At 40.3% G+C, this 13,516-nt stretch overlaps 1 protein-coding gene across 6 annotated transcripts in view; it reads right to left on the bottom strand.

Moving 5' to 3' along the window:
* CACNB2 (calcium voltage-gated channel auxiliary subunit beta 2) overlaps positions 1-13,516 on the bottom strand; it is a 255,737-nt gene that overhangs the window by 102,333 nt on the left and 139,888 nt on the right. Inside the window, exon 1 of one of the 6 annotated variants that reach the window (XM_075746321.1) lies at positions 5,677-6,371. The exons of the other annotated variants lie outside the window; for them this stretch is intronic. Coding sequence (XP_075602436.1) covers positions 5,677-5,709 — 33 coding nt within the window. The 5' untranslated portion in view covers positions 5,710-6,371. Of the gene's footprint in view, positions 1-5,676; positions 6,372-13,516 lie in introns of those variants that run through there. 6 annotated transcript variants of the gene reach the window in all.

The raw sequence follows: 13,516 nt of genomic DNA, 5'->3' as shown, positions 1-13,516 counted from the left end.
GTGTGTTGGATCATGGGGACAGAGGTAGGGGAAGGCCAGACATAGCATAAATCCCTTCAGTATACTGTCAGTAATCAAAAAAGCTCCATCCTTAGTCAGTGAAATTCAAATGAAATTCAAATGTGAAAGGACACACAAAAAAGAAAGCTATACGAAGGTTAAACAGCAATATAGTTATTAAAGTACTTCACGTACGCTACAGGAGGTTCGAGTAACACCTGCTTTACTCTGGGGAAAAAAGTGTGGTCACTATAATTGTGCAAACCGTTAACTGGAAAGCACATTGGGTGTCTTAGGAGTAACATAGAAATGACCAGTACCTCTCTGCATGGGTTTATTAAGGTTTCCCTCTCTAGTGTTTCCCTATCCTGAACTGAAACTACTTCAGGAGCTGTTATGCTACACGATCGAAGCCAGCGGCTCTCCCAGGCTTCCCCTGGGGGAATCCCAAAACTCACATTCAATGCTTCAAACACAGCTGAGACATCTCTGAGCTAGTCATGGGGAATGATGCCATACAGCATGACCCTCATTTTTCCAATTTAGGAAAGGAAAACTGTATTGCTTCTACACTTTGGCTGCTGCAGAGAATCCATGGGTAAAGGCTTGCTAAGGGTGACTGTTTCACAAACCCACATCCAGCTCTGGTTATGAGCACATCTGTCTTTCACGTAGAGCTCTTCTCACTAAACACCCCGCTTTAGGCATGAATAATTCCATTCCTAGCACACACGTACAACATTTGCAGTTGAAAATTAATTAAATACTAGCATTTGTTATGTGTACAGCAGGTATTTTTAAAGCAACTTACCAGCTTTAAAACATTAAACCTTTATCATTACCAGAAGAGAACCAAATATCACCTAAAATTTACGGTCAAAGAATCAAAATGTCAAGTGATTTGTCCAACGATGGACTCATGACTCTGAAGCAAACCTCAGAGGCTGAATTTAATTTTCCTGTCTTTCAGGTCTGTACTTTTAGTTACACTCACACATGCCACACGACTTATTCATCTGAAAATAGCATTAGATGTTGTTGTCCTAGGTTGAACTAAGGTGAACAAGGAAAAGTCACTCCAAAATCTTGGGGTTAAAATTTTACAGCGTTCTGCCACAGGAAATTTGCAGAACTGTGCTTGCAATAAGAAACTTGCAATTCAAGTGAGTAGGTTCCTAAGAAGCAACCCTGATTTATGATTTTTAGACATGTTCCTGTGTTAATCCACTGTATGATAAAGAATACTGTTGCTAAACAGCTACACGTGACTCTCTCCAACCTTAAAGAACACCCTTATTATCTTTTCTCCCTTTGCTCAGTTTATGAAATAAGGTAAGCAGCAGTGACTCAGAACAAACACTGAAAACACTTCAATGTGTTCTCCCCACTGATTTCTAGGACTTCAATAGCATGTTTCTAAAATAGGAGGGCTTTTCCCTTCTCACAGCGAAATTAGCCCTATCAGCAGTATGCCTGCTGCAAATGGAACCACAGTCTGACTGATTCATGAACAGCACTCCAAAACTAACTGTTCTCAATCCTGAATGTCTTTTGGCTGCTTCAAGATCTATCACTCCTTTAGAAATTTAGCAGACAGATTTTCATATTTTTTAGAAGCTAATGCTACCCTGCAGGAGCCATAAGTATAACTGGCATCTATCAAAATCATACTTAATATTCCATTAGAATCGCTCCATCCTGCAAGAGGACATAGGCAAACTCCAGGGAAGTGAAGATTTAATTTAAATAGACAACTTCAAAACTTTTGCCTGGAGAACGCAAGTGACAAATGCTGGATTTCCAAGGCAACCAAAACATTTGCTCTGGACATCACAACCAAATCACTGGAACTATAAAGAGGTTTTCCGTTCTTTGTAAGGATATTTTCAGAGACAAATCTATGAAGAGCAAAAGAGTCCAGTTTTGAGTTTCTTAAGAAAGTTAAAAACAGCTACTAGACTGCAAAAGTTTGAAAGTTGCAGGCAGTGAATGAAATTCAGTGATTTTCCTTAAATGACCAATTATCAAGAAAACTCCTCCCCGCCCCTGAATGACCCTGCTATAAAATAACTTTCCAACAATTAGGTTGTTCTCAGAAGAAATCCTAATTAACCCTACTCTTACCATCACAATGACTGATCATTCTACTACAACAGAGCCCAAAGCTTCTACTGGGAAAGGCTGCTGGGAGGGAGGAGAGCTGAAACGCCAAGGTGTCCCATGCCCGATTAGAGACGCGTTGGTGCTGTCAGCGTTGGCCTGAATACCTACACCCAGGAGAAAAAGCAGTGGTGGGACGTGGCTGGAGATGACCAGCGCCCACAGCCCCGGCAAAGCCCACCTGAGGGAACAAGAGCAGAGGCTCTGCAGCTATGGGAAATGTTCTGCTGGGCCAGGCATAGCTGAGGGTGTGGGAGAGCCAGCCGTGCAAGCACTACGCTAGATTTCCATCATCCCTTATCCAGCAACTCAAAAGGCTGTTGGGAGTAAGTTTGAGCTGCTTTTGCTTTGGGAGATTAATGCAGAGTACAATCTACGAGGTAGATGTGAAAAGGAGCTCCCACTTTCTGCTCCGCTTTTGATGAAATATTCCAATTCTTTCTGTTATCAGAGGTTTATTTTGCAAACAAACAGGAAAATCCCTACAAAAACAAGTTAGAGCCACAAATGAGATTGCTTGACCTGTAGCTATTTATAGTTTCCTGTATTTATGAAATTCAATTGCTTACTATACTCAAACACCTCTACATTTCTTGGTACATGGCATAAAAATGCCTCAAAAGATCACAAAAGAATATGTTTATTCCACCAGTTCTTAAGAGGTTAATAAGCCTCTGCCTAAAGTGCTAAAATGCAATGTCAAAGATATTCAATATCCCAAGTCAGAACATTTATGCAAAAACTCATTCAAACAGGAGAGGACCACAGCTACATGGTTTTATTAATGATTTCAAAAATACAGTATTTTTTTTTAATATGAAGTGGTCGTAAATCCCAGCATTGTTTTTTGACAACTTATCCTTAAGTGATATTGTCTTTGTTTAGATAGACTTTGCAGGAGATGATATAAAAATTGATTATCAGTGCTCTCAAGTATCTAGACTTATCATGCACTCAAAGTAAGCTAATAATCCAAGTTGTTTACACACAGGAACAAAAAGAAAGTGAACGAGGACACCACATGCAAAAGCTGGTTGTACCAGCCTGTGGAGTTTCACCATTAAATGTAACTGAGTTAGAATATCACTTCAGACACTCGTGTTTCTGCAAATGTGTGCGTGTGCTCATGTGGACATATATGTGTGCATATGGAATGCACACAACGACCACAGAAAGTTCTATTTCTGTATTACTTTATTTAAGGGTTGGGTTTTTAAAGAGGGTTTTATTGAATTCCTGTAAGAGATATTTTAATCGTGCTATGTTTCATTTTATCAGTAATCTCCTTTCTAGGATAAAAATCAAATTTTATATGCGTAGCTAGAATGCCTCAAACTAATTAAAATTGTTTTAAAATTAATAGTGAACTTCTTAAAATTAAATCCCGAGATTCTTGACTGTCACTCTTTTCACTCACTTTGTCCTTCAGTGACTCATAAGTAATTGTTTGTGTGGGAAGATAAAACAAATGCCTTTTCCACAGTGCACAGCATATGGCTTCATGGACTACAGATTTGTACAAGTAGAAGTTTTACATTGATTCTAGCTTTTACTGAACAACAAAACTGTTCTTCAAGCTTTCTGTAGGCCATCCATTCTTTTTTACTTATCACTGAGTAAAGTGAGTATCTTTGTAAGTCTGGCGCCAAATTAACATAACATTTTCCCTAGAATTTTCTTGCTTTAAAGAAAAACTAAAAAGAAAAAAAGCCAAATGATATTTTGGGTTGGACTTAACAAATCATTTTGTTTGAACAGATCATTATTCTAGTTTCAGGGAGCTCCAGAGATATGAAAGAGTGAAAAAAAAAAAAAAAGAGAGAGAGAGAAACCAAACCCCACACAACTCATGGTGGACTTCCTACCTTTTTCTGTTGATGGTATCACACTTTGCTTAACTATTTAGTAGAAAAGAGACTGGACTGAGATGTCCCACCTGCATGGGAAAGGTGTCTTAAACATCTTTTTTATGATACAGAATACTTCAGTAGTTTTTAAAAATTGAAACAGCACCAGGAAAAGAGATTGAGAGATATATTGGAGGTCAAAACCGTAACACCCCCCTTCAGTCGCCTAGGTTATTTTCAAGGTACTTTCAAATTTCAGACCCAAAGCTTCACTCTCTGTACAAACCACTAAGTAACTACACAGGGTACAATGGAACGCAGAGACAGGGCAAATATCCATTAAGAGAGATTTGCAACCCTTTACAAATAGCTACAAAGACAAAATGGATTAAAAAAAGAAATCAATCCATTAAAAGCTTTGAAGTTGGAAAATTTCTTTTGCTTGTCAATTTTTATAAATAAGCATTCAATCCATAGCATAATTACTGCAGTGCCATGCATGTTGTTTACTGCTGTGGAGAAACTAAGTTCTTTTCAGTTGCCTTGCTTGGTTTGTGAAAGTTTGTGCGAGTCACACACACAAATGAGTTCAATGTGCAGACAGCTGCATTTCAATTATTTTCCTCACAACTTCTTCTATGTTTCCTGCATCTCAAACACATAGCTGGTTGGAATTAGGAAAAAAAAAAAAAAAAAAAAAGGAAAAAATCCAAAATAACTGAATTAATTCCTTGAAATGTGTTGTAGAACCCAGACTGCCATAAAAGGCGCTTTCATACTTCAAAGAGCAACTTCAATAATCAAAACAAAACATTTGCAATTGCCAGTTATATGCAAAGAATGTGGCACTTTTTAACATGTGAAATTTATTTTGATGTCCTATAGTAGAGTTCTTACACATTTTTTGGTCTCGTTATTATTCCCCAAAGCTCCTCAGGTCTTGACTCAGTCACGAGTGGTGTGTGGGTGGAAGAATCCATCCGTTTTGCTTACGACAAAGCACTTCAGCCTCAGGTTCCAAAATTGCAAACTTTTATGTCAGCTACCAATGCCACGTAACAATGTGGAGTTATTTGCAGTTTTCTTCTCGTCTTCTCTTACATCATCGACTTATTTCACATGTCATTTTACACAAATACTGAAGTAAAGAGTGTCTGACATTAATGTGGGTGTGTTTGGGGTTTTTTTTAAGCTAGCTCTTTTGATGAACATTACATTACATTACAATGACATGTTTTGAACTGTACAAAAGAAATTATTTGGCAATGTCCCCACAAACATACAATTAAGGGCAGCTCTGTAAGCTACTTGTAGTCTATCTACATTACAAAGTATGAGACAAATTCTGAATTACTTGGAAGCATAGTTTTGCTTAACTCAAAGTCTGAATTGCCTCAAAGTAATCAGTACTTGAATATTTTCAGTATCACCACAATGCGATAAACAAGACAAGGAAAATTAACTCAATTTAATCTAGCAAATCGTATCTCACTCCTTGAAGAACCTGCAGAAAATTGTCACTTTTTAACAGCAATCAAATTGGTGAGTACTGAAGTTCAACTACAGAAATAACAGCATTGACATGCAAACTGCCTGAAAAATTCTGAAAGCCAGGAAACACTAAAAGTAACTAATAATTTTTTTAAAAAATCCTTAGTTGACATCTTACCACTTCGTAATCCTCGCTGCCAAAAAGGTACATTGCTACACCTTCACGGCCTGACACTAGACGTCCAGCACATCCAAACCGCCTAAAGTAAGATCTTCAACTGCATCTTCAACTTCTGTGTCTCAGCCGGGGAGGCTTTACAGCTGCGGTACAGTCCCAGCGCTCCTTTCCCACGCTCAAACTGCTCTTCCACTATCGCGCTCAGGCACGAAAACAGAAACCTCTTGCTGCAAGGGGCCGAGGAACCGGCGCTCCGGCAAAGTGTTCCGAAGACAAAACTCCTTGGAGGAGGGAAGCGGCGGGAGGGGAGGAGGGGGCGGAGGAGGGAGCAGCGTGGGGGGCAGCGGCGTGGGCAGTGGCGTGGGCAGCGGCAGGCGGCCGGACGCGGCTGTGGGCAGCGTCGGGCTGTCAGAGCGGGGCCGGGGCACTCGTGCAGGCTGCTGCTCCTCGTGATGTGACGTGCTGCTGGCGCTGCCCCGATTGGCTGCGGGGAAAAGCGGGGTCGGGAAAACGCGAGTGGGATCCCGACGAGCTGTGGTTTGGGATGGGAGAGCCCGGGAACATCGCAGGAGTTGCGTTTCTGGAGTGGGAGCAGATGCTCGGGTGCATTCGGCACCGAGAGGCAGAGGCAGCAAACGCTGCCGTCGGGTGAAGGGCTCGGTGTGAGCCAGCACAGCCAGTTGTACTCGGGGGGGGCTCAGGCAGTTCGCAATCTGGATTACTCAAGCTCATCTAAAATTCTGTCTCACTCCTCTGACCGTTCTGCTGAAACCCATGGAGTTATCTCATTATCTGTCTCCACTTTAAAAAATAAAAATCAGTCCAGGATAGTTTTCTGTTGCTGTTTCACTCACTTCGCTGCTTCCTTCTGCTGATTAATCCCAGACCGCACTGCTAGCCAAACACAGCACAACTTTATAGCACGATGGCACTTAGGTAACAGAAAAGTCATACCCGCTACCGCCACAGCATGGGAAGTGGATCCAGCATTACGATGCCACGCCATGAGAGAAGAGGCTCAGGCCCTGCCTTGCTCCTGGCCAACTTCCAGTCCAGGTAGACCAGGCAAGAAGCAGTAAAAACAGCCACAGAGCAGGATAAAACACTAAAGACTAAAAGATTTCAGAGCCTAATTCACTGGCAGCATTCCCAATCTAATATTAAAACGGGGCTTTAAAAATAAATCTCATTAAAGATGGTTTAGGCATACAGCATAAGGTAAGCCAGGCATACAGAAGTACTGCCCTCTGGGAAAGGCTGTCCTTCACACCTGGGGAAGAGGCCACCAGTTGGGATCCAGTAACACAACCCCAATTAGAACAGCTTTAAAACCCAGCCCCTCTCTGCTCAGTCCTCTGAATTTCTTATAGTTGATACTGCTGCTACCACTACATCCCATAATCAGAAGTATACATAAGATCCAGGAAAAATTATGGAATATGTAATGTCTGAAGGAGGAAATGTGTGAGTGTCTGCCCATTTCTATCCTTAATCATGTTAATATAATATGCACAAAATATCATAACAAGATACCATAAACACATACAGCATTGAAAAACAGTTTGTGCTACTCAACTTCCTTCTCTTCCACAAAGGAAAGAGGACAAGACCTCTTTCCTAACAAAAACACCAAATGATGCAGTTCGAATACATTGTAAACATCCTCCCTGATCCTCCCCTAGCCTTGCCCTCCACTTATTTCAAATATATCTTTTCTTGACTACCTCAGTTTCTTCGCTTGAGTTAGTAGAATATTCTTCTCTCAGTCTGCCTTCTCTGTCAAAACAGACCTCTGATCCTCTGTTGACTATATGTGATGTGACTCATGAGTCTGGATTTTTTAAGTTTTTGTATGATTTCACAAGCAGAGTTAAAACCAAGCTATGTACTCTTGGAAAGAGCAAATTAAAAATCAGAAGACATTAATTTTATTTCCCTTTGCTATCTTCCAACCATATGTTTACAAAATAGCAGTAGTTTAATCTGTCAGCCAAACTGGTCACTTCGCATTATATCAATTGCAAATTATGCTTCAAACAAGCAATATCATAATATTGTGTTCCCAGAAAGTAAACAAAACATGCACCATTCCTGCATGGAGGTAAATAACAGACATACGACACCGCTTGCGGAATGCAATAATCACTTGTCCAAGCTGGTTGCTGCTATGGATGCTGAACGAGTGTGGTTACATACACTTATTAGTTTGAATGTAATTACCTAAACTTTACTGCATAGATTTTTAGTGTGAAGCCACACTTGTCAATACTAGGCAAAGTTAGTGTCACTACCCATTATTTTGCTTGTCTGATACAGCTCTTATAAGGAACTGAAATTTGGGTGCCATACCTTGATTGCTCCTTTCTTGGATATGGCTCTTGCAACTAAATTTGCTTAAAAAAAAAAAAAAAAATCAGCAGGAATGTCTCAAGTGCTCCTACCATCAAGAATAAGGAAAACATATTGCTTTCTATGTATTAAAATTATGGTGATTTTTTTTTTTTTTTTAATAGTTTCATCAGCTCCTGTAGTTTGGGCATGAATATAAAATCACAGAGGATTGCAGTTCACATATACTCAACAGCGACTTAGGGCATTATTCAGACTGTCACCATAAGTGACTTCCATGTCACAAGTAATTCTCACTACAAACAGTACAAGCAGCCAGAGTCTGGCAGCTTGGACGGTAAATAAGCTGAATTGCTCATTGCTCTCTTGAATTGAAACATCATGACAGGTACCCAAGTCTATCTCAGGGCTCTACAAAGCGAATCTGTATATAGCTTCTATGGTTCAAGAGTTATAGTCTGCAAAAATGCCACCCCTGTTGAGGGCGTTTAAACTTAGCGCAGCACTTCTGGATGACCTGTGCGCCACTCCCAGCTGAGTTACAGTGGTGGCTTTTTTCTGCGCATCCTTCCCCCACTGGCTCAGTGTGGCATGGGACTGGCCAGCACAGGGCGGACAGCGTCTCACCGGTGCTGACCCTTGCAGCAACGCAGTACAGACAAGAATCTCATCATCCACAGAGAAAGAGTGAGCACCAAAGTGGAAATGCGAGCGAGAGGTAGGTTGGAAAAAGGAATCTGGCAGCGATGGGACTGGAGAGGTGGTGGGAATGGGAAGGGCAGAAAAACAGAGTGCAGAACAAGGAAGTAAGCAGTGTGACTACATGACCTACAGGGTCACTGTTCTGACCTGGTGCGAAAAACCAGGCCAGAAGGCACAAATTAAGATTAGGTAAGCAAAACTGTTCATGGTAGGCAGGGAAAACAATATGATTTGGAAAGACCTGCACAGGGACAGCTGCCTACCTGGCTAGCCTAAAGCTAGGAGGCAACTAGGGAAGAGGGGAGTGGTGAGGAGCAGGGCAGAGATGATGACATGGGATGCCTGGGCAGAGCTGGCTGACCAAGCAAATAGGGGCTACTGAAAAACCTCTAAGGTGGAGACTTCAGCAAGAGACAAAGTTTAAGATAGCAACGGAACTGGGATAAAGGCAGAAAGTGTCAAAACCACAGCAGTGGTTCTATAAAAAAAAGAAGGTGGAAGCAAAGCTAAGGGTGGGATTGCTCCTCCTCCACTGACACTTTCCAGCAGGATGTGTGCTTGAAGATGTACAACAGAGAGCTACACAGGTACACAAACCCAACTTGAGGAAGACTGAGCCTTAAGAACCAGCCTTCAGACTAAAGAAAAACAAACTACCTGGAGGCTTGACTGTGAGAGTCAAGACTACCATCTGAAATGACGAGTAAATCACAAGAATAACAGAAATCACTTCTTTTGCTTTCTACTGTACACTAGTACTTTTAGAGTAGCCCTTGCTCATCTGTAGAATACAGGACAGCAATAGCAATATTAAACAACTGTTAACAGAGGCAAACAGGTACAAATGCAAGTGTGTCAATATGTGTGGCCTTTGTTTGCTCTGATTGTTTCTATAAATTTTGTTCCTCTCGTAAAATTCTATGAAATGTGTGTAATACCTGATGGGAGGGAGTAAAGAACACAGAGCCAGACTCTTTCCAGTGGCTCCCAGTGAAAAGGCAAGAAGCAATGAGCATACACTGAAATATAGGAAATTCCATTTAAAAATAAGGATTTTTTATTGTTGTTGGTGGTGGTGTTTGTCTTGTTTTGTTTTCTTTTTTTTTAATTTTACTGTGAGCGTGACTGAGCACTGGCACAAGTTTCCCAAGGAGGTTGTGGAGTCTCCATCCATGGAGATATTCAAAAGCCATCTGGACACAGTTCAGGGCAACCAGCCCTAGGTGGCCCTGCTTGAGCAGGTGACTGGATTACCTCCAGAGGTGCCTTGCTATCTCAGCCACTCTGTGAAACCATAACAAATTCATATAAAAAATACCTGATTCACATTGATATTTTAGTGATTCCATCCCTCCATTTTAATTTTCAAAGATTAAGCATAATGACTTTTCAAATTGTCTCGGAGGATAGCATTTAACACTGATATTTAATCTCTGACCCATGTCTTTTAAGCCATGAATTGTCTACGCTATAAATAACTTCGTATATCATACTACTTCAACATAGTGCCTTTGGGAAAACAAACAGAAAAAAACTGCTGACATGGTTGTCAAGGTTAATAGACTAAACAGACCTTCCTCCATAAACAAGAATCTTTCAACTTGCATCCAACAGTAACAACAATTTTTTCTTCAGGAACTCTAATGGAAAGCAATTGACTCTCTCTTACCTAATTCAGATGCAAATCCAGCTCCCAGTGAAGAATGTCAACAGCTTGTAACTCTCTTTTGCACAGCTAGCAACCAGATTTGTGTCTTGTAAACACAAGTGTTTCATTCTTAAGGGAACTTCGGCAATGCTCCTATTTTCATTTTCCATTTACCTGTAGCAAAAAACTCTGAAGAACTTGTCCCCTTTCACATATGGGACCAAAGAGCAAGAGCTATTTCACTTTAATTACCTACCATCCAAACTATCCTATCCCACACCAGCACTAAATAGTTGCTTAACAGTGTTACTTAAGAATATGATGATTAGCAAGTAATTTTTCAGTTTTTCCTATGAATTTCAGCTCTCCCATTGATTTTTCTCACGTGGTAGTCAGGATAACTGTGGGCACCACAATTCCAGCAGCATAAATTGTGGCTTGCTTACACCTCCAGGACTGTTATTGCCCTCAAATTGCTACAGGAAGGATCTGAAGCTCAGTCCTTGTTCCTCTGAACATCAGCACATTCTGAAGGAATTCTTTTACAATTTTTCTGATTGCCATTGTTACTCTCTGAATGCCATGTGGTAGTAACCACAGTGTCCCAGCAGTTAGAACAACTGTGTTCTAAGCAACAGTCAAGTATTTTATGAAAATGATAGGACTGTCTCAGCAGGGGAGACTGAAAACAAGTTAACCCAGAAGAGTCAACAGCTTGATCACAGCACCATGCTGCTTATATACTTTCATGACAGGTAAGTAATTCATTTCAAGTTTCCCAGATTCCTGCTAAACATCCCTATCTGTATGTTGGCAGGAGGGAAGGAGGGGGATGGAGAGGCCAGGACATGATTTGGACCTCCTCCTTCACCTCTTTGGAATGACACCTTCCTTTCTTTTTAAAGCACCCCTGAAAACCAGCATGATTTGGGTCAGTTTGAAAGGGGTTTGTTTCTTTGTTTTAACATATCAGCAGAAGTATTGGGCAGCATCCCAGAACATGGTGCATATTCCACACCATCAAGATGCTCTGCATTCATCTCCAGCAGATTTTGTATTTCTTTTCTGAATGTACTGGTTTTACATCTAGCCATAAAATCAAAGTCCATCTCCTTACATAAAATTCCATACATCATGTAGGATGTTTGTAATTCTCCTTTACAGATGGTGTACATCTGAAAGAGGGTTGGTAAGTAACATTTTATTCTATGAGATTTAATTTAGGTATGTAATAAACCAATGCCAACTAATTCAAGATGCAATAATGAAACACTTCCATAAGATTAATGTCACATCCTAAATCTCAAAAACAAGCTTAAAATGAATGAATAATAAAATAAAATCTTAAAGTATGCCCATGAAACTATTGGAATGCTATTTAAATTTTATTTTTAAACACTAAAGCTGCTTATCATTTGCAGATTGTTATTGGTTATTATGGTTACCGTTCCCTAACACAATCCAATCTGCCTGCAGTTTTCTATTTCAGGATACAGCAGTGATAACATTAACAGCAGACTAAACTTCTCAACTTGCAAACATACATACATTAGGGCCACATGCTATCTCCTCCTGCATTGAAAGATAACATGAGTATGTTCTCACAGTGCCACAGAAATAGCAAGCTGCCATTCTTCTCGCAGTCAGATTTTAAAACGTTTAACACAACTCACAACAAGTGTCAGAACATAGCAAAGGTTTGCAACCGTTTGTATTATGGACACAATACAAATACCTGTTGTATGTTATGGATCCTCTGCATCACTCAGGTATTGGAGAGGTGCTATAAATGCTATAAAGTTGGAAGATCTGCCCACAGGTGATTGTTCCCATGTGTAGGCAAGATTTTTTATTTTTATCTTTTAAATGTAATGCAGAGTTATGAGGAACATTGTCTTCTTGTAGCCTTGCAGCAGTGAAGCACAGAGAATGGGGATACAGACAGAACAAGTCAAGTGCTCAACATGCCATTGCTGGTCCAGAATGCTTACAAAAGTCACCTGCAACTGAATGTGCAGCCAAACACTTCTGAAACAGCTGTAAATTTTGTCAGAGCTTTAAGTGGTTGGAAAAAAATTTGTCTTCAACGACCACACTTAAAAGAAATAATACCCAGAAGATTAAACCAGACATAATGTTCATTTTGCTGTATATATTAATTGCAAGAAGGGAAATGCACATGCTTTTGAGCACAAGAATGTCAATAATAGAACCAATCTTCACAAATAACACTAAGATCTTGAAGTAAAATCTATAAAACATACACAAACCTGGGAAAACAGCCTGTGATGGCTACAGTTCTTAAAATACAGCTTTCCACTGAAAATTTACTAATTTAACTCTATAATGACACCATTACATGCTGCTACACTGAATGCTACATTAAATAAACATTGGAATTTAATCTCAGCGGAAGGCTTTTAACTCTCACACTCAGCACATGTCTGCTTCTGAGTGCACAGAAACGTTTCAAGTGCCATGAGCAGCTCGATGATCACCAGGTGCTGATCTCCCAGAGCTGGTGACTGAGGAGTAACTTTGGCTTGTAGCTGCGTACAGGAGCTACCACAAACTACCAGGGATATTAACCACCTCTGGCCACATCTCCACGTCCTGGAAACTGTGCCCAAGTTAGAGGCTGTCCTCTGGGTACTGTAGCTGTGCAATTCCCATACTTGGGACATTGACTTATCAACTGATACCTCACAGAGCAGAGTTCCGAGCCCTCAGTCCTTTGAAACTGTTTTGGTTTTTAAAATGAGGTAATAATTCATGTACAAAGTCCAACCATACCTCAAAATGGCATTTTTTAAAAGTGTTTGTAAAACTCGAGCTATTGCTATCTCCAAATTCTGTTCTCATTTCAGAAACAAAAGTGCATCTGATCAGCAGAGCCACAACAGCAGGCCACAGGAGGCATTTTGGCACACTTTGCCTTTGTTTATGCATTTTTGGCACAAGCCATCATTCCACAATTCCATCAGTTTAAGTTATTGATTCTCACCAAATGTTGTGGTTTCTTTGTCCTCATCACTCCTTCAAATCTCAGTACCCATTTCTCATTTTTATTATGTTTGAAACCTCTAATATTTCTGATGTTGGCATTTTTGGCAATCCTAAAAGCTTTATTAATTATGTTTA

Source organism: Balearica regulorum, chromosome 2, assembly GCF_011004875.1.
Source record: "Balearica regulorum gibbericeps isolate bBalReg1 chromosome 2, bBalReg1.pri, whole genome shotgun sequence".
Lineage (NCBI taxonomy): Eukaryota > Metazoa > Chordata > Aves > Gruiformes > Gruidae > Balearica > Balearica regulorum.
Note: the sequence above shows the minus strand (reverse complement) of the source record. Positions and strands in the feature narration are given on the sequence as shown.